A 25,635-nucleotide genomic window follows, 5' to 3' on the forward strand; every position below is an offset into this window, starting at 1 on the left:
AGGCACCCTGCCTGCTGGCTGTGAGAAATAAATGACCAAGGCCATGTCGCATCCTCTTGTCTGGGTCGGTCGGAATTCCGGGAAACATGAACCAACCTCATATGTGGCTGGCCCCGTCGCGCGCAGCAGCCGAGGCCATTTTCGACAGACCGGATGGAACCTGCTGCTGCTGCTGCTGCTGCTGCTGGCCACTCTTCCCTGCCCAAAGATACCTTCCCAAGCCGGCAGCTACCCTACCATTTCTCGCATGCTGTACAGCCTACCAACTGTACCTACCTAGGTACCTAGGTGGACACGATGGCTGGCCGATGCTTCTCGATACTTGCTTGTCGGTCATGCGAGGTCACAAAGACAAGTTTATAAACCTAGCCTCCCACATTTGAGCCTTCAAAATGCACTCTCATTTCGGATGCTGAGTGCTCGCTGCTTCTTTACTACAGCCCCTGGCCCGTCCACGAGCTCACAGTCATCTACGCTTTCCAGGACAACGCTCTTCATCCTCTGCCTTGACCTTTCGCAGCCCAAGATCTATCTATAGCTCCCTGTCATCGATTATCTTAACCAGAAGCTGAAATTCGCATACAGCTCCGCCATGGCAGGCCACGGAGCGGCCAGTGGCCCGTCTCAACTACCTGAACTGTTTGCGGCTCGCTTGGCTCTGAATAAACTTGCCGTCACTTACTTTGCCGCCGCTTTGGTGTCCCTCATGGCTATATTCATCGGCTTTCACTTCACTCGCATATTGGCTCACAAGTCGGGTCTTGCGCCTCGGTTTTCTATTTTCGCCAGCCCCTTTCTTTTCGCCTCAAGGTACGCATCTCTCCTTTCCTGCTGAGCCGGAACGGGAAGCAACATGTCTGACGAATGCTTTTGTTCTAGAATCCTCCGAAGAAGGCTCCTCGCCAAAGCTCCATTCTTACCTTCCGTCGGCCACGCTGGACTTGCCTTGATCTATGTGGGACTCAATATTGTTCTGACATTTAAGCCCCTGATGAACCACCCTGCCTTGGCACTCCTATCCAATATTGCCTCGCGGACTGGATGGTATGTGAAGCCTACCCCACCGCCCATCACGGCCCTACCTGACCTTACGTTTTAGGCTTGCACTCGCCAACATCTGCCTCGCCGTCTTTCTCGGTCTCAAGAATACGCCTTTAGGGTATCTGACGACCTGGTCCTACGAAAGACTGAATGTCATTCATCAGATTGTAGGTTATACCGCCATGGCTATGACAGCTGTGCATGGCATCGCCTACTCGGTCTACTTTATTCAGCGAGGAAACATGGCGCGACTCCGGGTCCAAGAGGAGATTTATGGCATAGTCGCAGGCTTCACCATGCTGACGCTTGTCATTGTTGGCTGCACTATCCGACGGTGGTATTACGAGCTGTTCTACCTCGTGCATGTCTCCTTCTTTGTCGTCACCATGGTTTTTATTGGTCTTCACCAGCCCGAGACGCACAAGCATATTCTCATCGCCACAGGCGTCGGCGCCGGCATGTGGGCGCTCGACCGTCTTCTCCGCATTCTCAGGGTCAGTCTTTACAGTTTCAACAACCAGGCCACCATACATCCGCTGCCGCACGGAGGTACCCGTATTGTGCTACGAAAGCCTCCTATTGGTGCGAGTTCTGGCGAGCACTGCTTCCTGTGGGTTCCCCGCATCAGGTCAGTCGAGATGCACCCATTCACAATTGCGGCGGCAGACCCTCTGGAGTTTGTCGTGGCTTCCTATGACGGCTTCACCCGCGACCTTCACAAGTACGCCATCCAAAACCCAGGTGCCAGTCTCAGGGCCTCTGTTGAAGGCTCCTATGGCACTTTCCCCGACCCTACTTCCTATGACAAAGTGGTCTTGATAGCAGGTGGGAGCGGGGCAAGCTTCACCGTCGGCATGGCACTCAATATGATCAAGCACGCCAACCCTGGCTCTCAACAGAGCGTTGTGTTCATCTGGATGGTAAAAGATAATGGTGAGTCAAACTGGACAAACTCCTGTTGATACGGAAAGGACTGACACGCTATGCAAGCGCATCTGGAATGGTTCTCTGACCACCTTGCCACGATACGCCAGAGTCTCAACTCATCCATCTCATTGTACGTGACCAGATCATCAAGGCACGGGACAGGGGCTGTCAGTGACAATGCCCTTGCACCCGCCACAACCGTGTTCCGCAACCGCGCAGCGACATTTTCGTCCTCGGACAGCTCCCCTGACACCCCTGTCGATGACGAGAAAAGGCTTGCCGAGGACAGGCCGGGCCGCGTCTTGACACGTCACATCTCCGACCCCGAAAAGTCGGAGCACGACTTGGAGCCGGAATCGCCCACGTCCCCTTGCGACACATCTGCTGCCGGCGCACCTCGACCACACCAGCAGTCTACCAGCGAGTTGCACATCCACGGAATTCCCATTACATACGCGCGGCCTGACGTCTCGGCTTTGATCCACCATGCCATTGCGCAGACGCCCAGCAGCCAACAGGTGCTGGTTATGGGCTGCGGCCCGGAGGGGCTGATGACGCAGGTGCGCAATACAACAGCCGAGTCAGTCAGGAGAAAGGGTCCTGCGGTAGAGCTTCACTGCGAGCAATTTGGATGGTGACAGGGCCGTGTTGTTTGTGTGGCAGTTTGGCGCTTGGTCTATAGCATAGTCGATCTCAATGTTGGGCTTCCATCCTGGTAGTCCTTCAGTATGGCTCCCTCAGTGCTTGTTTTGTGAAAACGTGGTGCCATGTTTCATACGCGGGAAGTTAGGCAAAGAGGAACCTATCGCGGCACGGCAAGTTATCGACCACAGCAAGCAGGTGGCTGATCCAGGGGAGATAATCTGTCCACGTGAACACCGTCTCCGCCACGCACTGGCAGAACATGGTTCCCTTCGCAATCTCTGGCTAGTTCCAATGCCGGTCGTCAGTCGCATAGACTTCTCCTGAGAAAGCCCCTTCTGGTCTATGACCGAGTGCTCTCCTTAGTGTACCTGCAATATATGGCGATCCGCCCCCCCCTCGCCCTTTGCCCAGATGCGATCGAGGCAAGCTCCAAGCAGACAAATGGAGCATCGGGCCGAGCAACATGCCGGCCGCGAACAGGCCGACATGTGGCCTCGAAGTTAGCCCTCCACCCCACCTCCATCCTCAACGGGCTGCCATGATCGGTTCGGCGGTCCAAGTGAACACGGGGGCCTCGCTTAACATTTGCAGTGCCCTGCCTGCCGCTGGAGTTGAGGCCCCCCGCACTCCTCCCCCGCATTCGTTCGGCTCGGTTCATTCCGAGAAACTGCTTCCATCACGGTTGGAACGGGACAAGCATGTCGGATGGATGTGACGACGAGCGTAAACGTGGACACGTCCAAATTTTGTCTCGGCCGACGAGTCGTGCTGGATGAGCCCATCAACGTGCCGCATTTGCTGTGGCTGCTGGGGACCGGCGTTTGCTCCGGACGACTTTGTCGATTGCGGCCATCGCCGGCCATGTAGGGCAAAAGAACGTTCAGGATGTGTGGTACCTGATAGTGGCGCGGTCAAGTCGATCACGTGGCGTACCGCGCGCACGACTATCAAGGCGCAGACTGGATCACGACGATTCTCTTTTGAATGCCACCATCACAAAAGAGTGCAGTGCCCAACAAAGTAAGTCAGTCAGTCATCTTGTCAGCGTTGCTGTTAATAGTTTCTCCATCTGCTCTACTCTTCCCGTGGTAAAAGGATGGAAGGTATCAATGTTGAACGGATAAGCCCCAGCGCCAATTTGTTGAAGAAATGCCACTCCTTCGCCATAATGCATTCAAAAGCCATCCCTTAGAACAAACCCTGGATCTCACCAGTCTCCACGTCAACGTCCACATTCAGGTAGCCTGGCGCGGTGGGCAGACCTGGAATGGTCTGGATGTCGGCAGCAAGCGCATACCTGTAGCGTCGTCAGTACAACAATCTGCGGGGCACGTTGAAATTCGAGCATAACTTACAGGTAGCCGGCGCCGGCGGCCATTCGCACGTCGCGGATGGGCACTGTGAAGCCCGTCGGGGCACCCTTGAGCTCGGGATCGTGAGAAAGCGAATACTGGGTTTTGGCCACGCAAATGGGAAGGTTGCCGAAACCCTGCTTGGTGAACTGGTCGACCTTCTTCTGCGCCAACTCGCTGAACTCGACCGCCGCAGCACCGTACATCTTTTTTCCGATGGCCTCGATGCGTTCCTGCACCGTGCCGTCAAGATCGTACAGCAGCTTGAAGTCTTTGGGCTTCTCACTCGCCGCGATAACACCCTTGCCCAGCTCGACGGCACCCTTGCCGCCCTCGGCCCAGTGGTTCGCAAGAATGGCATCCTCGGCGCCAGCCTTGATGGATTCTTCCCGGATGACAGCAATCTCAGCATCCGTATCAGTGGAGAATTTGTTGATGGCCACGACAACGGGAATGCCGTACGCTCGAGCGTTCTGGATGTGCTTGGCGAGGTTCACACAGCCAGCGCGCAGAATATCCACATTCTCCTCCTTGTACACAGCGTTCAAGGGCGCACCTGGAGAGATAGGGGGGCCGCCACCGTGCACCTTGAGAGCGCGAACTGTGGCGACGACGACGACGACATCGGGCACCAGTCCGGAGGCGCGGCACTTGATGTTGAAGAAGCGCTCGCCGCCCATGGTGAAATCGAAACCTGCCTCAGTTACAACGAAGCCGGCCTTTTCGGCGGGGTCCTCGTCCGCTTCTGTGCCCACAAGCTTCAACGCCATCTTGTCAGCGAGCACAGAGCTGTTGCCGATGCTGATGTTTGCGAAGGGCCCGGCGTGAACAAAGACTGGGGTGCCTTCCAGGGTCTGCATCAGGTTGGGCTTGATAGCGTCCCTCATGAGAGCCGTCAATGCGCCGCCAGCACCAATGTCGTCGCAAGTCACGGGGTCACCGCTCCTGGAGCTGGCGACGACCATGCGGCCAAGTCTTTCCCGAAGATCGCTCAGGCTCGTGCTGAGGGCAAGGATGGCCATGCACTCACTGGCGACAGAGATATCGAAGCCGGTTTCACGCGTCTGACCCTTCTCCGTCGCGGCTGTGCCAACAGTGATTCCACGAAGGTGGCGATCATTCACATCTAGAACACGGCGCCAAGTGATAGTCTCAGGGTCGATATCCAGACGCGCAAAGCGACTGACTTCTTCCTCGGTAAGATCGTCAGGGTTGGTCTTGTCGATACCAAGCTTCGTCAGGCGACGGAACATGACAGGCGCAAAGACACGCTTGCCGTTCTTTGCGGGGACAAGGCGGCGGTACAGAGGTCCATCCTTCTGCGTGTTCTCATGGAAGATACGAGTCTCGATCGCGGCGGCGAGAAGGTTGTTCGCTGCTGTAATGGCATGGATATCACCTGTCAGGTGCAGATTGAATTCATCCATCGGAATGACCTGACTGTAGCCTCCACCAGCAGCACCGCCCTTGATCCCGAACGTTGGGCCCTGGCTGGGCTGACGGACGTTTCCGAAAGTGACACGGCCAAGGTGCGCGCCCAGAGCCTGGGCGAGACCCATTGTGGTGGTCGATTTGCCCTCGCCAAGAGGGGTTGGGGTGATACCAGTCACAACGACATACTTGCCGTTGCGACGGTGTTCCAGCCTCTTGAGCAGATCGAGGTCCACCTTGGCCTTGTAGGCACCATAAGGCTCCAGCTCGTGCGAGGCAATGCCGACTTCCTTTGCGAGGCGGGTGATCTGTTTGGGGGTCTGGGCCCTGGAGACGTCAATGTCCGATGGCACCGGCTCCTTCAGATGGAGCGGCAGGGGTACAATCTTTCGCTGCCTCTGTCTCTCGAGGGATTGTGAGGCCGAGTCCACGACGTTTCTTAAGAGCATGGCAACGGTCATGGGCCCGACGCCACCTGGCACAGGAGTGATATGCGACGCAACCTGCGAAGCAGACTCGAAGTCGACATCGCCAACTAGCCTCTGGCCAGACTTCTTCGTGTCGTCGGGAATGTAATTGGTGCCGACATCGATGACAACGGCGCCCTTCTTCAGCCATTCGCCCTTGACAAAACCAGGTTGTCCAATGGCGGCAACAACAATGTCTGCTGCCTTGACGTGTTCCTCCAGGTTCGCGGTCCGAGAGTGACAGACAGTGACAGTCGCGTCAGCGTGGCGCAGGAGGTAGCTGACGGGGCTTCCGACAATATCACTCCGGCCAATGACCACGGCATTCTTGCCTTTCAAGTCGACGCCAGTCTGCTGGAGCAGGACCATGACACCCTTGGGGGTGCAAGGCACGAAGAGGGGCCGACCGCCCTTCTTGGCCAACTCGCCGATGTTGGTGGTGCCAAAGCCGTCAACATCCTTTTCGTCAGCGACGGCCGAAGTCACAGCGTACTCGTCAATGTGCTCAGGGACAGGCAGCTGAACCAGGATGCCATGGACCTCAGGGTTGTTGTTCAGGCGGTAGATCTGATCGAGGAGCTCGGGCTCGGAGATGGTAGAGGGGAAGTGTAGTAATTCGCATTGAATGTTGGCCTAGCAAAGTATGACATTGTCAGCAACTCAGCTTAGCGACGATGGAGGCGGCAAAAGGGTGGTGTACCTCTTCGGCAGCTTTCAGTTTCATGCGAACATAGGTGGCTGCGGGGTGATAAGTTTCAATGGGGATTTCCAGCGCGGGGGAGGGGTAGACGAACAAGAGTCAGACCGGTCACCAACTGCACAGCAAACACACAATTAGCCTCGCCAAATCATATGCAAAGACGTTGAACAAAGTATTCACGCCGAGTACTTGCCTTGGATAATCTTCAGCGAGGGCTGGAATCTGGGGTTGGCTTTCTGTCGCTCGAGGACCTCGGCGGCCAGATCCCCGCGGATCTTCTTCGCAATGGCTGTGCCATCGATCTTGTTGGCAGCCATGGTGCATGCAGCTGTGGTAAAAGGCCGCGGGCGCCAGGGATAACGGTGGTTGAACAGGGAAGAAACGCTCGAGACAAGTCGTAATCGCAGAGGCGAGACACCGGGCGAAAGGGAGGTTGTGGTTTTGGCAATGGGCAAGAGTGACGACGAGCGGGAATCTGGGGTGGAGAGCGCTGAGGGTCCTAAGGCAAAGGCGGAGCCGCGCCTGTGATCGGTGAGAAGTCGGCCAAGCTCGGGATTCGTTGACGAATCGTGCATGGATGGACGACCGGATGGACCCCCCAATCTTGCCAGTGACCTGCCTGCTGCTGCGGGCTTTGCAATGGTGTGTGTCACCAACCACTCTCGACGGTGACCGACAGGTAGAGCACGACGCATCCTGGGCGCTACGTCTGTCACAAATGGCATTGGCCTCACTTTGTGCGTCAGAGGCGTCTCGACAACACACTTTAGAGTGACTCAACCCGCCTTGAATCGAGGGCCCCAGGTGACTTGTCGTGCGACTCCCGGTCAATGACTGACTTTTGGGATAACACTACGAGTCACTCCAGCCCCGAGAAGCCTCGAGGACGAAGACCAGATCCTATCAAGTCAGGTATGTGAAGAAACAAAAAGTGAGAAGAATGATTGGCTGGTGGTAGCTAGCAACTTGTCGTCAAGCATGTGAGACCACTCTACCCAGCACGAAGAACAGGGACCCTTAATCTGATGGACAGGCAAGTATACAATATGAATACAGGGTGTAAGACAACAAAGTAGAAAAATAATCGGAACACGCTTTCTAAGGCGTCATCATCTTTGAGACGTTATTGATAGACGGTGCGCGATGCCAGCTAGTCTGGGTCCTAGTTGGCCGGACAAGGCTATGGGCGTCGGCCGGTCGTGGCGGTATCGCGGCCGTCTTCTGGTGTGATAAAACGACACTCGTATTGAAAGATTTCGAGTCAGTGCTGAAGAGCGGCGAGGGTAGATATGGTCACAGCTGTCAGTCGAAAGCTCTTGGTCTCGCATCACGCTTGGTTTGCCGCGTCAGGACGGATGCCAGCAACCACGAGAAGATAGACAGGCGAATAGCCGCTGACTCAGCCGTCGAGTCATCACCCAATGTAGCCAGGCGGTCAGCATGAGGCACGGCAGAATCGACAATCGCGGGGAGGGGATTCCTTTGGCCCCACTAGAAACCCAAACCCACAACCAGACGTGAAAGACGCTGCTGTGCGGAGGCCAAAAATTCAGCAGCGACCAGCAACGAGCGACTTCAAATAGCGATCCCCTTCCCGCGACTTGGCCACCCTTGAACCCGATATTGCAAACGAGACACACAAGCCATCGAATCCCAGCTCAATTCCGTCAATATGAGGCCCATTCTTCTCGCCGGCCACGAGCGTGCCCTCACGCAGATCAAGTACGCGACACCCCAAAGACACCATGTCATATCACCAATCCGAGCGCGAGCATGGCAGTGGTCATAAGGAGGGGCAGTCGGCTAACTCGCCCGATTAGGTACAATCTCGACGGCGACCTCATCTTCTCTGTCGCCAAGGATCAGCAGATCTGTGCTTGGTACGCACACAATGGTGAGCGTCTCGGCACCTACCACGGCCACGTCGGCGCCATCTGGACCGTCGATGTCGACCCTACCAGCACCATGATCGCCTCCGGTTCTGCCGACAACACCATGCGCCTTTGGGACGTCAAGTCTGGCAAGTGCCTCAAGACCTGGGAGTTCCCCACTGCTGTCAAGCGCGTCGAGTTCAACGAAGACGGTACCAAGCTGCTTGGTGTCACCGAGAAGCGCATGGGCTACCTCAGCAACATTGTCGTCGTCGACATCAACCCTGATGTGGAGGCCGAGCAGAGCGACGAGAAGGTCCTGACCATCGTCTGCGACGAGAGCAAGGCTACCGTCGCAGGCTGGAGCTTCCTGACCAAGTACATCATTGCTGGCCATGAGGATGGCTCCGTATCGCAGTTCGATGCCAAGACGGGCGATCTCCTCTACAACGCCCCCGTTCACGAGCTCAACACACCCGTGACGGACCTGCAATGGTCGCCTGACCGTACCTACTTCATCACTGCCAGCAAGGACAAGACTGCTAAGGTTCGCACATGATGCTTCCGCATCTGATCTACATGTACGGCCCAACTAACTCTTTCGCCAGCTCATCACGACTAAGGACCTCGAGGTTCTGAAGACTTACCCCGCCGATACCCCCCTCAACAGTGCCGCCATCACCCCCAGGAAGGACTTCGTCATCCTCGGTGGTGGTCAGGCCGCCATGGATGTCACCACCACCTCCGCAAGGCAAGGAAAGTTTGAGGCTCGCTTCTACCACAAGGTCTTTGAGGAAGAGGTTGGCCGTGTCCGTGGCCACTTCGGCCCCCTGGTAAGTCCCCAATCCCCGCACCTGTCTCACCTTGACACCGCTGGCATGGGCATGTGCTGACTTTCCAATCAGAACACAGTTGCGGCGGACCCTACGGGTAAGGGCTACGCAAGTGGTGGTGAGGACGGCTATGTCCGCGTCCACCAGTTCGACAAGGGCTACTTTGACTTCATGTACGAGGTGGAGAGGCAGAGACTTTGAAAAGGGTGAAGTTTGTCTGTCTTCCATTCCCTCTTCGGGACTTGGCATAGTTCGGCGTTCTGGGAATCTCGAGATGTGGGATGGCCGGTTAGATTCAATGGGTTTGTAATTTAGGGCATTCACCACAAAAAGCCGGCCGAATGAGAGATGTTCAACTCGGGAGAGGGTTGTCCAGCAGGTGATGTATTGACGGCATCTGGAAGCGACCGTGGAATATACGTTCCTCCACTTGCACCAGCTTGCTTTGACCCTGCCTTCAGATGAGCAGCGTATTGCGAGCGGGTTGGCTCCGGCCCCAGGCAACCTGAGAGTATGGGATGCCGGTGCCGACTTGGTTCACGCCAGCAAGCCTGAGGATCAGGTGAGCTGGCCTTGACGCAACAAGACCATTGTTGGGATGGAGATGACTCACAAGTCCCAAGAAAGCCACTGCCCAGCAGCTAAATACAACCCAAAGTGGTCTCTCTCCATAAGTGCAGGGGCTGTTGTTGACTGTGCATTCTGAAGCGACCTAAATCGCAAATCAAGCCTTTTTCGAGTTGTCGGCTCAATATTTGCCGTTCCTCATTACTCCCATCTGGACTGAAAGTTGCGCTCCCATGTTCGTTCTTCGGTCACATGCGCACCGCTACGGTATGAGTACATGTTGGTCGCAAGGGAATAGCGGTCGATGCCTGAAGGACAGTTGCCTAAAGCTCCCGCAGTTATGCGGACCCTTCATGTTAGCAGGCAAGTATCGTATTCACGTGCCAGTCAACACAAGGGTCCGGCGGGCTGGCTTCAGTTCACACAGCAATTCACGATGCATCACCATCGATGCTGCACAAGGGACAAAGTGGCGAGTGAGACACGACGCTGGAGCATTTGGAGCTCATCATTGGTAAGGGATACAAAGAAAAGAAAGACACTCCTGGCGTCGTTCATGACAAACTTTTGCCAGAAGGCCTCCCCAAGCTGCGACGCCAACAGCACACCTATCGCTACCGGAAGATCAAAAATCCCAACACCACAAATGCACATCATGGATCGTCCCAACGCCTGCCGCCTTTCATGCTTACCGTGTTGATCCCCATGCTATGCTTTGACGCCTCTTGAATTGCGTACGCTACCCTTCCGGAACCCCCGATCGCTGTGACAAGAGTTCCGCGTGCTCGTGCACGCGTACTTTGCGTGAGCTCATAAACTGTACTTTAGATCTTGCACTCATCAGGAGTGCCGACTTCGCTTGCTTCCGCCGCCGAACATGTTCTTGTCGTGGCCGAGGCTGCCCAGGTCGAATATCTCGCCAAGATTGATCTTTCTCTTTGATCCAGCCCCGCGCCCAAGTTGGTTGGCTTGCCTGGCCCCTAGTCTCGCTCCAACACCGTTGTGTCGTAATCGAGAGGCACGATTGGTGGGAGCGTTGGTGGTGGTGGAGGTAACGGAAGTAACATGCGACGGAAGCGAGTCGTGACCGCGAGAATCGGACAGGTCGAGGTTTGCGATGTTGAGATACGCATCTTGCGGGTAAGGGTGTGATGACTGGAAAGTGAAGCTATCCTGGCTTGGAACAGTGACTTGCGCGTTGTCGACTAGAGCCGGGGAAGCGGTGGGTGGTGTCGACTCTGTTTGAGTTTGACTGTCCTCGCGCATTGTTGATTGAGGGTTTCCGCTGACCGTTCGTGTCAGTTCCGGCGAAGAGGTTCTCTCTGGCTTTTGATCTTCGTCCTCGCTTTCGGCTGTCTGCGATGGAGAGTCCCGACCGTCGAGTCTTTCGGTGGCCCATTTGCGAACCCTCCAACCCTCCCCGTCGCCCACACCCAGATTTCCTTTGTCGAGGAAGGCGAGAAGGTCGTCCAAGCAATCCTGGTATCCGTCGAGACGTGCTTTGGCCTGGCTAGCTGCAGAGGTCTTGTAAAGCTTTGTGACAGAGAGGGCGGCAGCCTTGAAAGCATCGAGGAGTTGCTCGGGAGAGTCATTTTGTGTTGTCTGCTTCTGGCCCGATGACCCGGGCAGGGATGTATTTAAACTCCGCATGGAGTCCATGTTGCGTGGTCTCGATGAGCCACTCCAAGGCTTGAGGCGGTCCGTCGGTGATGTCTCGCAAAGAGAGAGACCAAAGCTTTTCTGTCGACCTACGTCGTTGCTCTTTCGCAAAATGCCGTGGGTTGACAGGTCTGGAACACCCGAAGGGCTTGATTTCAGCAAGTGGGTGCAGTGGGGTACAGCCTATCGCTGTTGTGCCTAAAGTGGGTAGGCAAGGTTGCTATGTGAGGGCGCAGATGCACAGCCTGAGGAGGATAGCGGGCAACAGTGAATAGTATGAACGCAGGAGGGGGGACAATATTAAAAGAAGCGTTCAAATTTGACCGACGTCGAACCAAGCGATCTCGTGTGTGGCGTGGTCGGAAAGTGTAGTCGAGGTCGTGTTTGATTGATGTTGATGACTCGGCGTTGACTGCATTACCTACGGGCGCTCAGGGCACATGAAAGAGGAGGGACCAGTGGTGCATGGCCGCCGCCACGGCGGTAGCCGCTAGACGGTCCCGCCCGCGTGACTGACGCCATCAGGCTGTCGCTTGGAGAGTTAATCCGACCTCCGAGCCCCGGACCACGCTGCCTGGCAAGCCCTCAGAGGCCGACCGTGGGAGCGCTCAGACCACTGACTGAACCAGTGGCGGGAATGCCGATGGCCCCGATATAATCCTAGTACCGTATCGACCCTGCAGCTCACAGCTCTAAGGGCCGTGAATTGCGATTCCACCTTCCCTCCTCCCTCAACACGACGGGGACCTCATATCTCAGCCAACTACTGTCGCCTTTTGTTCAACGAATTCTTCGCTAGGCACATTCACGACACGAAGTATTACCCTGGTTGCACGGCCTCGGATTGTCGTTACCCGACCCCCCCTCTATTGCCTGCCAACACTGTTCGAACGCGTCGCAGTCGCGTAAAGCGAAACTCGATTGTTGCGATGCCTCCCTCAAGACCACGCCCCAGTGCTGTGGACACAGATACATCTATGTCGGATGCTCCAGACGCTCGTCGCGAAGACCGCATGGTTCGTTCAATTATTTTTTCCCCTTTCCGCTCCCAATACCAGTCATGGCTACGTCTTCGTACCGAGAAGTGTTGCGCGCACACGAGCTAACTAAGAATTGTGCAGGAGGTTGACGAAACTCCCGACTACACCGACTCAGATACCAATCCCAACACGACAGCGAGTAGCGTGGTTGGAGATGCGGCTCCCGATGGACGCAAGAAACGATCCGAGGCGAATCAGCTCCGCCGCAGTATTTTTGGCAGGAAACACGACCGCCTTGGAGAATCAAAGGTAAATCTTGCCTTTTGCCCTGATTGCGTTTGATGGAGATGATGCTGATGCATGGATGTTCAAACAGGAAGAAGACACTCTCCGGAGATTTCGGTACCTGCTCGGCCTAACTGACTTGTTCCGCCACTTCATCGAAACCAATCCCGACCCTAAGATTCGGGACATCATGATTGAGATTGATCGTCAGAACGCTGAAGCTACAAAGAGCAAGAAGGCTGGCGCTCGTCAGGGTGGTGCCACCAATGAAAGACGCCGTCGAACTGAGGCAGAAGAGGATGCCGAACTTCTCCGCGACGAGAAACATGGCGGATCAGCTGAGGTTGTCTTTCGAGAATCGCCCTCTTTCATTCAGGGTGAAATGAGAGACTACCAGGTTGCCGGTCTTAATTGGCTGATTTCACTGCACGAGAACGGTATCTCTGGCATCCTTGCCGATGAAATGGGTCTTGGCAAGACATTGCAGACGATATCCTTCCTCGGGTATCTTCGCCACATCATGGGCATTACTGGACCCCATCTCGTCATTGTCCCCAAGTCCACCCTCGATAACTGGAAGAGAGAGTTCGCGAAATGGACACCCGAGGTCAATGTCTTGGTCCTACAAGGCGCCAAGGAGGAGCGTCAGCAACTGATCAATGAGCGCTTGGTAGAGGAAAAGTTTGACGTCTGCGTCACCAGTTACGAGATGATCCTCCGCGAGAAGGCCCACCTCAAGAAGTTCGCATGGGAGTACATCATCATTGACGAAGCGCATCGAATCAAGAACGAAGAGTCGTCGCTGGCTCAGGTCATTCGTCTTTTCAACTCGAGAAACCGTCTCCTGATTACCGGTACACCCCTTCAGAACAATTTGCACGAGCTGTGGGCTCTCCTCAACTTTCTGCTACCGGACGTGTTCGGTGACTCGGAAGCCTTCGACCAGTGGTTCTCAGGCCAGGACCGAGACCAGGACACAGTTGTTCAGCAACTACACCGCGTGTTGAGACCTTTCCTCTTGCGCCGTGTCAAGGCTGATGTCGAGAAGAGCCTGCTGCCGAAGAAGGAAGTCAATGTATACCTCGGCATGTCTGAGATGCAGGTCAAGTGGTACAAGAAGATTCTTGAAAAGGACATCGACGCAGTCAATGGGGCTGGCGGCAAACGCGAGTCCAAGACCCGATTGCTCAACATTGTCATGCAGCTGCGAAAGTGCTGTAACCATCCTTATTTGTTCGAAGGTGCTGAGCCCGGTCCTCCGTATACGACTGACGAGCATCTGATTTATAATGCCGCGAAGATGAAAGTCCTCGATAAGCTGCTTGTCAAGTTCCGACAGCAGGGCAGCCGAGTCTTGATCTTCTCGCAGATGAGCCGTTTGCTGGACATTCTCGAGGACTATTGTGTGTTCAGGGAGTACAAGTACTGCCGAATCGACGGTGGCACAGCCCACGAAGACAGAATCGCTGCCATCGACGAGTACAACAAGCCTGGATCCGAGAAGTTCGTGTTCTTGTTGACAACAAGAGCGGGTGGTCTCGGTATTAACCTCACGACTGCTGACATTGTCATTCTCTTTGATAGTGACTGGAATCCGCAGGCCGATCTGCAGGCTATGGATCGCGCTCACCGTATCGGCCAGACAAAGCAGGTCGTAGTCTATCGATTTGTCACCGATAACGCTATCGAGGAGAAGGTTTTGGAGAGGGCAGCTCAGAAGCTCCGTTTGGACCAACTCGTCATCCAGCAGGGTCGAGCACAGGCTGCGGCCAAGGCTGCGGCCAACAAGGACGAGCTGCTTTCCATGATTCAACACGGCGCCGAGAAGGTATTCAACAGCAAGGGCGCGACTGATGCAGCGGCAGAGGGCGACAGCGTTGGTGACGATGACATCGACAAGATTTTGGCATTCGGTGAAAGTCGTACAAAGGAGCTCAATGCCAAATACGAGAAGCTCGGAATCGACGATTTGCAGAACTTCACATCTGAATCTGCTTACAACTGGAACGGCGAGGATTTCAAGAGTCAGAAAAAGGACATTGGCATGACGTGGATCAATCCGACCAAGCGCGAGCGCAAAGAACAATCCTACTCCATGGATGCCTACTTCAGGCAGACGATGTACCCGCCAAAGGAGAAGGACAACAAGCCTAAGGCCCCCAGGGCCCCTAAGCAAGTCGTTGCTCACGATTGGCAATTCTTCCCACCAAGACTCCGAGATCTGCAAGATCGTGAGACGGCGTACTACCGGAAAGAGATTGGCTACAAGGTTCCGCTGGCTGAGGGCGAGGGCGACAATGTATCAGATCGCGAGGCCGAACGTGCTCTTGATCAAGAAGAGATAGACAACGCCACGCCCCTGACTGAAGAGGAACAGGAGGAGAAGGCAGAATTGTCACAGCAAGGCTTTGGCGATTGGAATCGACGAGACTTCCAACAGTTTGTCAACGCTTCGGGTCGATACGGCAGGACAGACTACGAGAGCATCGCCGGCGACATTGACCACAAGGAGGCTGCTGAAGTCAAGCAATACGCCAAGGTTTTCTGGCAGCGATACAGCGAGATTGCAGACTACACAAAGTACCTCAAAACGATTGAGGACGGAGAGGAGCGCATGCGCAAGATTGAGCACCAGCGCAAGCTGTTGCGAAGAAAGATGCAGCAGTACCGCGTCCCCTTCACGCAACTCAAGATTAACTACTCGGTCTCTACCACCAACAAAAAAGTGTATACTGAGGAAGAAGACCGGTTTCTCCTGGTGCTCCTTGATCGCCACGGCGTCGACACGCCGGGCCTCTATGAGACGATGCAGCAGGAGATCGCAGAATCCCCTCTCTTCCGATTCGACTGGTTCTTCCTCAGCCGTACGCCTGTTGAGCTCAGTCGGCGGTGTACGACACTGCTTACCACAATCGTCAAGGAGTTTGAGGACGTTCAGCCAACCAAGAGCGCTAATGGGGCGAACGGCAAGGTCAAGCGGGATGCTGATGACGACGAAAACGACGAGGATAGTGTGTTGGGTATGGCACCATCCAAGAAGAAGTCGAAGAACGGAGTCAAGGTAAGCCCCCCTGTTGATATCTGTGAAATCGCAAGTAGCTCACCCAGAGCACAGAACAAAGCGCTCGACAACATCAAGTCAGAAGCAGGCAGCAAGAGTACTTCTGCAGCTCCTTCAAGGGCGTCAAGCGTCGCATCCACCAAGTCAAATGGGCCTTCCAAGTCCAAAGCCAAGGGAAAAAAGAAGTAAGAGTTACTGAAGTTTGTTCTTGGGGGCAAGGTATGACTGGCAGCGAGTTGGTCTGGTAGCCCGGCAGTCAGGGCTCGTGACATGGTAGACATGGCGTTTGGTCAGGTATGAAACGGATTGACGGGATATTGTCCGGCTCGACGAGTCAGGAGAGAGAGTGCGATTTGTCTTGTATTATTTCTGTTGCCAACGGTATGCTTCAGACCTTCGTATAGAAGGTTTAGGTACTGGTTACACAAAGAGACTATGGCTCCTGTCTTTTGTTGTCCGAACCTGATCACCAGCGCTGGAAGAAGAAAAAAGAAAGCATGGAAATAATCTAAGAATGCCAGTGCAACCAGGTGGTGATGGGATGAGTTTGGTGACAAAAATATTCAAACTCCACCCAAAAGGATACTCCCGAGGTGGGACTCGAACCCACAGCCCTTGGATTGCTATGCTGATGCCTAAAAGTCCAAAGCTCTAACCAATTGAGCTACCCGGGAAAGGTGAGAATCGGCCGTACCGAAGCTATCTTGTTGTGAAGACCAGCCGATCAGTCGGTTGATACCTTACGGGACGTTGGGGGAATGACAAGAGGGGATTTGACATGTAACCACAAGCACTCCGTGAATGGGGCCCCTTCCAAGCTGCACAGGTTCTCAATTTGGAGCTGTGGGCAGCCGATGCATCATTCGCCAGCTCCTGGGAATCAAAAGTCTCAATATCGCATTAATTGTTGCGAATTTATGAAAGTATCATACCGATTCAGGAACATCTTGTCCTCTCGGAGGTCCTTAGGCACCCCTGGGAATCTAGCTAGATACGTCATTTTCTTGCGTCTGGCACCGATGGTCTCGTCTGCCCCGCACCTGCTTGTCCAGGCACCGCGCCTCCCGTGTCAGGGGTTGACTGACTTGGCCATTTCCACTAAACTGCCCCGCCAACCCTTGCCTTGATCGTCGCCTAGGAGCTGTGTTGCCTACTGCCTCCTAACCGATCTGCGTCCTCCTGTTCAACGAGCATACAAACACTTCCAGCCAGAGAGTTGTGTCTGTGAAGTACATAGAGCCTTGAACTCTCTCATCGTTACCAATCTGACCCTTTCTGTTCTCACGGCTCGCCATGTCCCTCACGCTGGAGAAGATCCTGGCTCCTACGCCAGCGATCAACCCCCTTGGGTCTGACGAGGGCCTGCAACCAACCCAGCTCTCCGTTGACAGCAAAGGCGAGCGGATAGCATACGCTGTAGGAAGATACCCTGCGCATGTGATTGGGATATTGTCGCATCAAGCTAATCGCGTGTCCATCTCCAGTCCGGGAAATCCATCTTCGTGCGATCTATCGACGAGCCGTCCCTCTGCAAACAGTACAACGGGCACAAGAACGCCACGACCACCATTGCTCGATTCTCCCCTAGCGGATTCTACATTGCTAGCGGTGATCGAACTGGCGCCGTGAAAGTCTGGGATGCTATTGAGGCTGTCAACACCAAAGGCGAATATCATATTATCTCTGGGCCCATCAAAGACATTGCGTGGGACGGTGACTCGCAACGCATCATCGCTGTAGGCAAGGGCAGCGAGCGTTTCGGCGCCTGCATTACTGCTGACAGCGGCAACTCCGTGGGCGAGATCAGCGGCCACTCCAAGTCCATCAACGCTGTTGCTCTGCGCCAGCAGCGCCCACTCCGCGCCGCTACCGTGTCTGACGACGGCACAATGTGCTTCTTCCATGGCGCCCCCTTCAAATTCAACTCGAAGCACGCTGACCTTCATACAAACTTTGTCTTTGGCACTGCATTCTCACCTGACGGCAACCATCTAGTCACGGTCGGAGCCGACAGGCGCATCCAGCTCTATGATGGCAAGACCGGCGAGCCCAAGGTTCAGATTTCGGACGGTGAGCACAAGGGCAGTATTCTGGCTGTATCCTGGGCCAAGGACAGCCAGACCTTCGTCACGGCTAGTGCGGACGGCACCGTCAAGCTCTGGGGCTTGGAGGCTGGCAGCGCGAAGCACACGTGGGATCTCGGCAGCCAACAGTTTGGTGTTGTCTACCCCCACGGCAGGACTGATGGCCTCATCATCAGCATCAACCGTAATGGTGATCTGCTCTACCTGTACCCCAACAGCACCAAGCCATCCAAGGTGGTCCAGGGTCACAACAAGAGCGTCACGGCCCTGAGCGCCGCGTCTGATGGTAGCGGCCAGACGCTCTGGACCGGCAGCTTCGAAGGTCGCATTTGCAAATGGGATGTTGGCAGCGGAGTTGGCACCACAGTCGAGGGCTCAGCGCACACGAACCAGATCAGCCAGCTAGCGGCCGCCGAAGGTCGGGCGTATAGTGTGGGCTGGGACGACAAGCTTCGCACCATTGACGAGTCTACGGGCGTTCACGAAGGTGACGGCGTGTCACTTTCCTCGCAGCCGCGAGGTGTGGCCGTCTCAGGCGGGCGCGTGTTTGTCGCGACTGTGGACGGCGTTGACGTGTTTGAGGGCAATAAGCTGGTTACTGAGAATCGCTATGGATACGGTCCCAGCGCTATTGCCGCCTTCGGCTCTACCATCGCCGTGGGCGCTGGTAACTCGGTCAAGGTTTACAAGGCGGACTCATCTGGCAAGCTCGCCGAAAGCAAGTCGCTCGACCGGTCCACGCATCCCATCTCTTACCTATCCTTTTCAAGGGACGGTAAATACCTTGCTGCCGGCAACGACAACGGCAACATCGACCCATATGACACCAGCTCGTGGGAAATTGCCGCCAAGTGCACTGATCGCTGGGCAGCGCACAACAGGAACAAGATTACCTGTATCTCCTGGAACGACGCCACAACGCACGTTGTGTCGGGATCTCGCGGCGCAGACGTGGTGATCTACAGCCTGGCGAGCCCCGGACGTAAGGTCAAGGCTGAAGGTGCGCACCTCGAGGGCGTCACGGGCGTGGCGTGGGTCGGCGGTGACAAGGTGGCCAGCATCGGCGCTGATGCGGCTGTCAAGATCTGGGGAATCGCCTCTCTGCCGTGAGCCAGCTGGGTATCTTAGTGAAGCTAGCTACATCGATCTTACTTCATCAATGAGAAATGACAATCTTATGACCTCCGAATTCCATTTGCCTTTCCGTGACTCCTGCGAGGATCAAATAGACTGCACATACTTGAATACGGAACATGGGACCCGCTAACCATTCATTCATCATGTCACGTTGGCCGACTTGCCCTGATCGCGTCGTGTCATCTGCGCAGCTTCCTAGTCCATGCTCAGATGGACAGCTTCCTCACGCCCTTGTTCTGCGGACGATCCAGTGGGCCCTTCCTCTGCCTGCCGCTGCGAAGGGGCATCGTCGGGCTCACGATACCTGCTCATCATGGCACTGCTGACGCTCCAGATGTTGAGGCCCTTGCCTGCCGCGCCCTCGGGCAGTGGGTGCGAGCGGAACGTGCTGGCGTTCTTGGCGCAGAGCAGCGCCGACTGCTCGAGGGCGTAGTCAAGCTGGCCAAGGCGGCCCCAGATGGCGTAGCCTTGCCTCTGTATCTCTTCGGCCAGCTCCTCCTGGTGGTTGTCCTTGAGCGTCGGGTTCGGCACCACAATGAGCGGGGCGTTGATGCGGAGACCATCAAGAATGGTGCCAGTGCCTTTCGTGAGCAGGTTAGCTTGTTGAGGCATCGAGACAACACAAGTTTCAACCTACCAGCGTGGCATATGACAAGGCCATCGCGGCGCTTGTTCGTCTCGGCACGACACAGAGTCATCTTGCGAGTGAGATCGTCCACAAAATCAAACGTCGACATGTGAAGCGTTGATCGGGTGGCAAGAGCTTGTACTTCATCGCGGAACCAGTCGATATCCTTGCCGCATTGTATGGTGAGGTGCGTGAACCCTTGCGCACAAAGCACGTTAAGGAAGGGCGTGTCGATTGTCTCTTTGAGAAGCTGCGTGAATCGGGCCGTTGCGCCAATGGTGATGAGACAATGGCGTTGAAGACCACTTGGATCTTGGACCTTCGGATCTGGCGGCGGCATCGTATTGAGTGCCAGACAGCGATCAGGTATGGATTGTCGCAGAGCGGCGACACGTCAACACTCGGACAAGTGGTGACCAGCGGGAAGAAGGAGTTTGTATTTCGAGTCGAAGAACATGAGCCAGTGTGTCGAGGGGTGAGATCATCATGGCAGGCTGCAAGTGTCAATGCTTCACGTAGCTTACGCTCGGGTATTTTCATAATGCTGTGGCGGGCGGGCATCTTGAGGAAGCATCTTACATAATGCGCCGCCACATGGAAGCCGCATGTCACGATACGGAAGGCAACAAGCCAGGTCAATCAATTGGTTGTTCAACGTGCTTCCCGTGAAAGATATACGATATGAACAGCAATACATTCACCGCACACATTGCTACGTAAGGTATCGCCTCGTCTCCCCTGAAGCTGCCACATCGGCAGCCATTTTTGGTTTCTCGTTAAACTACCAATCCTGCCCCAAAAAGCAGCAAACTCCTATTTCCGCCCACAAAAGTCGCCTTGCTGTTGCTGCCGAAATACATAAAGCAAATCGCGTCAAGAAATGTAAGTCGGTAATCATATCTCATATCAGTCGTTCAGTCAGTTCTCACAAGTCGTAGTGCACGCCGCTGGGCGCCAGACGAAGCACGAGGAGCAAAGTGCTGCCCAGTCTCAGTTGTCCACCTCCATCTTGTCCTCTGTGTGCTCCGCGACAGCCTTTGTCGTTTCGATATCCTCTGATTTCGTATCGGGCATCTGTGTTGACATCGCATCCCGTCCTGTTTCTCTCGGATTGCCGTCAAGCGTGCCGTTGACGGGCAACAGACGGTACTCTCCATCCTCCTGGCGCTCAATGATGTTCTCTTCCAGCGCCCACTTAGCAAGCAGGCGGTCTACACCTAGCCGCTGGCCTTCACCTTTTTCCATATGCCTGCCGACATGCTCTGTCCACTCATCCCACGACCCAGGCCCCTCAAAAACACTCTTGCAGTCTGGTTTCGGACAGGCGGAACGCTGAGGAGGCAGCCTGCGCGTTACGAGGCAGGACTGCTGCATCTCCTTGACGTGGCCATCCCATTCGGCTTGTAACTTGCCATCGCCCTTCGCAATAGCCTTCTTGATCGCGAAGGGCGCATGCATACGTCGGAGGTGCTGCGTAAAAAGATCCTTTCGATTGAACTCATTGCCCTTCCCTTCTGCTGTGCTATGTGGACACGAAGAGCACCGATAGTACTGCAGACAAAGATGTTGAGATGCAATGTGGCGCTTCCACTCATTTTTCGAACCGAAGGTACTTGCGCAGCCGGCGAAGAAGAAGGCACACGGGAACGGTCGCGTATGAGCCGCAGCAATGTGTTTTCGTAATGACGAAGAATCCTTAAACGGCTCGTGACTGCAGAGCGTGCATCGCGTCTCCTGCCTAGGCGTCGACTTCTGGAGAGACCGCCGAGGCTTCGGTCGAGAATTCGGCGTGCTGAGTTCAGCAATGTGAAGAGATTCGTCGGCACCAGACTCGTTAGCATCATGTGATGAGCCCGTATCCCCAGGGCTCGGGTGCATTGCGCCGTCCGGAAGCGTGGTGCGTTGCCGTTCTACCAAAGGACCAGCCTCATCACTGAGGTGCCGCACATGGCTGAGGGCTTTGAGCTGCTCTGCTGCCTCCTGCATCTCAGCAGAGTCCTCCACTTCATGTTTCTCATCAATCGGCCCCGTCGGGCCTGAAGAGAGAGCTGCAGACATGGCGGCAGGCGGCGCGTCCAACCGGCTTACAGTATCCTGGAACGGCCCGTCCTTACTGTCAACAGACCGTTTGTGCCGTCCCGAAGCTGTCGCTGCAAGCTCTCTTGCTTCCAGAAGGGTCCGGCCATCCTGAACATCTCTAATTGAAGCTTGAGCATGACCTGTGGATCCGACAAGTTTTTGGTAAAGATGTATCATGTTGTGAGAGCTGATGTAGCCCAGAAAGCAGCAGACTTTATCGTGCTGCACAACGTTCCAGATAGAGTGCGGCATAGAGATCAATAGCATAGTCGGCGGGCCCAAAAACATGCCTTCGACTGTGATCTTGGCCCCCAAGGGCGGCGTGTTGCGCAACCAGCCATTGAATGATGACATGTCTGGACTGGCATCCCCAACAAATGTTGTGCAGACAAGAACTCTTGCTTCGTCAAACCGCAAGTCTGAAACTGATTCCGGGTCAATGAGCTGGTCCTCTCGTGAAAGTCTGGACGGTGTTGTCTCTCCATCGACACCTGCGCGTGGCGATAGCAGCCGGTTTGTCCGGGCCGGCAAGGGAGCTAGGCTCAAGCTTTGGTCCTTTCCGGGGGTTAGGGTAAACAGTACGGGGGCGACAATGGCTGGACGTGGGCTCGTCACATTCCCGTTGGCCAGTTTGAGAGCAGACGCAAGTTCTTGCTGCTTCAGCGACATGACCTCGTCATGTAGCTTTTTCACACTGAATATCCTGCCGGCACTCAATTTGTGAAGAGCTTCAATCAGCAGGTACGTGAACGACCGGCCGGGGGAATCGCGAGGATTCTGATCAGGCGTGTATGCGGCAATGGCTTGCTTGATGCCGTGGCTCCCTGACAGGGGCACATCTCGCGCTGAGCAAGAGTCCAGGAGCAGTAGAATATCCGATTGGGCATCTTCGAAGAGACAGCGCACGCCGTCCCATTTTAGTTTTGCGGCATCGTCACGAGTGTTGCTGGACGGAAAAGCGGTCAGACACACGAAGACGGCGGTCCAATAGCGGCATGCCGACTCACCAGGCCCAATAAAGCTGATTGTCCGCTCCAAAATAGCCATGACCGGCATAGTAAATTATGAGAAGATGATCGGGGGCTCCGTGCTCCAGGAAGGAGGCCATCTGTACGCCGAGCTTGATGCTGGGATTGGCGACGGTGGGAATGTTCCAACATTCAGTGGCATAGTTGTAGCGGTCGCGAAGTATGGTCTCGAGGGCGCCTAGGTCCGCTTCGACAGTGGTATCTTCCTCCCATCTTAGTAGCAGTACAGACACATGTGCATATGGCAATCGCTCGGTTTGGCGCTGGATCAACATGGCGGCATCTTGGAGGTGCCTAGCAAAGGACTCGAAGTCATGGCGTTCGGCGAGAGGCGCCTCGGGGGCGGCGAGCGGTTGTTGGGTCTGCTTGAAAATACAAATTAGCTACACATGCGGTAGAGTCGCTCTAGGATTTCGTGACGGGCTGACCGCTTCTGTGGGGAACGAGGCTGGTTGAGGGTCGGCATTGTGGTTGTGGTGGTTCGAGCTGTGTGCTGAGGGCGGCTCTTTGGGCATGAGACGCCGCTTCTTGGAGGGCTGCGATGGTTGTTCCATCTACTATATGTGCAGCAACTGCGGGTGTCACGGCAGTTGAGTCGGTCGAGCGTATAGAAGGAGAGCACAATGGGTTCGCGAAAATCACACGGCAGTGTTCAGAGATCCATGGGCCGATATGAGGGAGCGAAGTTCAGGCGGAGGAGGGGGGGGGCCGCTTTGGGGGGGGAGAGGGCTAGACGAAGGCGAAGGCGGAGGCCCGATAGTAAGGCTGGTCGGCTGGTTCGAGCCTTCCAAAAAAGCTCCCAGCGAGGCTGTGGCTGTCAAGCGTGTTGGGGGGAGGGGCTTGAGGGGCTTCAAGGGGAGGGACTGCGAGAGACTTCTGGTCTGGGCCCGAATTCAGCGAGAGCCTTGCTGATTGGAGGATCGGCGAACCCCCCAGCCTTTTGTGTGACATGCCTCCATGTAAACATGCCCAAAGGTTTGCGGCTTTGGTGCAGAAGGCTAAAACGGGTGTCACCTGGAGGTTTGTTCTTCCATGTCAGGCAGGGGGGAAGGCGGGCAGGCAGACGGCGAGGCAGGGTCAAACAGCCAAAACAACGACCCGGCAAGACGACAGACCTGAGGTGAGGTGAGGGAGGGCGGGGAGACACTCCATTGCTGGCCACGCCTTCTGCAGCCACATTGTAGTGCAGTCTTTCAGTGGTGCCACATGTTCTGAGCCATCGAGGCCCAAGCCTAGGCACCTTAGGAGCCATTCTGAAGGTGGGATGCCTTTCACCCATCGCCCAGGAAATACCTACCCTACGCAGGCCATATGGTCTACCGCCTGCCGGCACATTTTGCATAAGTGTTGCAGTTGCACTCGACATGAGACTGGTCCGGCTTCAATCACGAATCTTCTTCACCGGACGAAGTGATCATTCCGCAGCGACAGCAACCATCACTCGATTGACTGGCATACCTTACACAGGCCGCACACAAGGCACCTTGCTGTACAACCACCTCGGCCCCCAGGTACGGCAGGAAGGAAGGGAGATGGCCAAGAGAGTTGACCACCTACCTACGTACTTTAAGATACCTTAGGTGGGTAGGTCCTCAATCGAGGACTTCGCAGTCGAAGACAGGCGATACGTCGAGCGAGGTCATGCCATGTGCGGCCACGTAAATAAGGTGTAGGCCAGGAGCTTCACCGCTCCCACGGTGTTTCGCTTTGGCTGCTCGTGCATGTGAATATTGGTGCCCAAGTTTGTCTTCGCACCTCTCTACTTGTCTCTCAGTCGCACCTCGTGCCCCAAGGCTTTCCTCGCCGGGTCATCAGTCAGCGATCGATGACAATGCATTTGCCAGCCAGTCTCGTGGCGGCCCGACAGAAGAGGGCGGACGCCCGAGAAGAAGGACATCTCGGCTGCCTCCCTGCCATCCCCTTCCGTTGCCTCTCTTCTGCTACCGCGCTTCTTGTTGGTTGCGCTTCTTCTCGCCTTTTTGCAGGGCTGCAGGGTTCAGCAGGCCAAGAGCCCGTAGCCAGTCATCGCTCCTTCAGCGTGTGACGGCGAGGCAAATGAGGGAGGCAGGCGTCTTTTCGAGCCATTGACCTCTTTCTGTCATACATGGGCCTGGTCTGCCAAGGGAAACACAGCCACACTGAGGTCAACTGTACCCCGCTGCTGTTGCCCCTCGTGCTCTGGGGACCCGCCAGCTCCTGCCCGTTGCTGTCCGGTTCTTGCCCTGTCAGCATCCAGCTGCGCCGCGCCAAGGAGGTACATCATCGCTGTGGCTAATGTTGGCCTGTATCGTTCAGGTACGCCTGCCAGAAACCGACGATGACATGATATGGGACATGGGATTCGAGCCCCCCCGTATCCGTATTGGCGTTCCTTCCGTTGAGGTAAGCTGATGCCAGCCTTCCCACCAAATCAGTATTCTTTTTCTCTTCTCCATCACAGGGCTGAAATTCTTCGCTCTGCAGAAACAACCTCAAGGGCTTGCCATCCAACACATTTCGACGTGCGCGAGACAGCACCGACCGAAGTACCTGCAACCCGAGTCGCCCGATTAGGTACTCAGTTCGCAAACCCCAAGTAGCGCATCTGCTCCAACGTCGCAACGACAACTTTTGCCCAGCTTACCTTGCGTCACTCGTGACCCAACAAACCCGCGTTGCTCCCCCGGAAAGCCTGTGCCCGCGTCACTCGATCAACACTGGGGGGAGGGGGCCCGCCTGTCGAGTGTGATTACGACGATAGCATCAACGATCGAGGTGCCCGCGACTCCATCTACGTCTGCGACTGCGACTGTGACTGCGCCTGCGCCTCCGATTGCAAGTGCGACAGCTCACTTCTTTCTGCATCCTCAAACGGCCACTT

At 55.5% G+C, this 25,635-nt stretch overlaps 9 protein-coding genes and 1 non-coding gene across 10 annotated transcripts; 4 read left to right on the top strand and 6 right to left on the bottom strand.

The window, feature by feature from the left end:
* Window positions 1-592: 592 nt before the first annotated feature.
* D7B24_007760 (uncharacterized protein) lies at window positions 593-2,606 on the top strand (the record flags this gene model as incomplete). The annotated part of the gene is made up of 4 exons (XM_028641865.1): window positions 593-810; window positions 880-1,044; window positions 1,100-1,974; window positions 2,032-2,606. The coding sequence occupies 4 exons, from the start codon at window positions 593-595 to the stop codon at window positions 2,604-2,606; spliced, it is 1,833 nt and encodes a 610-aa protein (XP_028494250.1).
* Window positions 2,607-3,801: 1,195 nt separating this feature from the next.
* Window positions 3,802-6,587, bottom strand: ADE3_2 (tetrahydrofolate synthase; the record flags this gene model as incomplete). The annotated part of the gene is made up of 3 exons (XM_028641866.1): window positions 3,802-3,910; window positions 3,969-6,496; window positions 6,564-6,587. The coding sequence occupies 3 exons, from the start codon at window positions 6,585-6,587 to the stop codon at window positions 3,802-3,804; spliced, it is 2,661 nt and encodes an 886-aa protein (XP_028494251.1).
* Window positions 6,588-6,739: 152 nt separating this feature from the next.
* On the bottom strand, window positions 6,740-7,138 carry ADE3_3 (tetrahydrofolate synthase; the record flags this gene model as incomplete). The annotated part of the gene is made up of 1 exon (XM_028641867.1): window positions 6,740-7,138. The coding sequence occupies one exon, from the start codon at window positions 7,136-7,138 to the stop codon at window positions 6,740-6,742; it is 399 nt and encodes a 132-aa protein (XP_028494252.1).
* A 1,097-nt stretch (window positions 7,139-8,235) lies between these two features.
* TIF34 (translation initiation factor eIF3 subunit) lies at window positions 8,236-9,468 on the top strand (the record flags this gene model as incomplete). The annotated part of the gene is made up of 4 exons (XM_028641868.1): window positions 8,236-8,285; window positions 8,384-8,981; window positions 9,043-9,267; window positions 9,340-9,468. 4 exons carry the CDS (start codon window positions 8,236-8,238, stop codon window positions 9,466-9,468), a joined length of 1,002 nt encoding a protein of 333 aa, XP_028494253.1.
* Window positions 9,469-10,674: 1,206 nt separating this feature from the next.
* Window positions 10,675-11,493, bottom strand: D7B24_007764 (uncharacterized protein; the record flags this gene model as incomplete). The annotated part of the gene is made up of 1 exon (XM_028641869.1): window positions 10,675-11,493. The coding sequence occupies one exon, from the start codon at window positions 11,491-11,493 to the stop codon at window positions 10,675-10,677; it is 819 nt and encodes a 272-aa protein (XP_028494254.1).
* Window positions 11,494-12,422: 929 nt separating this feature from the next.
* D7B24_007765 (uncharacterized protein) lies at window positions 12,423-16,008 on the top strand (the record flags this gene model as incomplete). Its single annotated transcript, XM_028641870.1, has 4 exons — window positions 12,423-12,509; window positions 12,615-12,782; window positions 12,850-15,819; window positions 15,874-16,008. 4 exons carry the CDS (start codon window positions 12,423-12,425, stop codon window positions 16,006-16,008), a joined length of 3,360 nt encoding a protein of 1,119 aa, XP_028494255.1.
* A 396-nt stretch (window positions 16,009-16,404) lies between these two features.
* D7B24_007766 lies at window positions 16,405-16,493 on the bottom strand. Its single transcript has one exon. It is a non-coding gene; the product is annotated as a tRNA-Lys (tRNA).
* A 619-nt stretch (window positions 16,494-17,112) lies between these two features.
* Window positions 17,113-19,013, top strand: AIP1 (WD40 repeat-like protein; the record flags this gene model as incomplete). The annotated part of the gene is made up of 2 exons (XM_028641871.1): window positions 17,113-17,235; window positions 17,304-19,013. The coding sequence occupies 2 exons, from the start codon at window positions 17,113-17,115 to the stop codon at window positions 19,011-19,013; spliced, it is 1,833 nt and encodes a 610-aa protein (XP_028494256.1).
* Window positions 19,014-19,235: 222 nt separating this feature from the next.
* Window positions 19,236-20,008, bottom strand: ALG13 (N-acetylglucosaminyldiphosphodolichol N-acetylglucosaminyltransferase catalytic subunit alg13; the record flags this gene model as incomplete). Its single annotated transcript, XM_028641872.1, has 2 exons — window positions 19,236-19,621; window positions 19,678-20,008. 2 exons carry the CDS (start codon window positions 20,006-20,008, stop codon window positions 19,236-19,238), a joined length of 717 nt encoding a protein of 238 aa, XP_028494257.1.
* A 650-nt stretch (window positions 20,009-20,658) lies between these two features.
* D7B24_007769 (uncharacterized protein) lies at window positions 20,659-23,329 on the bottom strand (the record flags this gene model as incomplete). The annotated part of the gene is made up of 3 exons (XM_028641873.1): window positions 20,659-22,693; window positions 22,755-23,137; window positions 23,204-23,329. 3 exons carry the CDS (start codon window positions 23,327-23,329, stop codon window positions 20,659-20,661), a joined length of 2,544 nt encoding a protein of 847 aa, XP_028494258.1.
* Between the last annotated feature and the right edge of the window lie 2,306 nt (window positions 23,330-25,635).

The sequence above is a fragment of the Verticillium nonalfalfae genome (genome assembly GCF_003724135.2).
Source record: "Verticillium nonalfalfae strain VnAa140/NRRL 66861 chromosome Unknown scaffold_64, whole genome shotgun sequence".
Taxonomy (NCBI): Eukaryota; Fungi; Ascomycota; class Sordariomycetes; order Glomerellales; family Plectosphaerellaceae; genus Verticillium; species Verticillium nonalfalfae.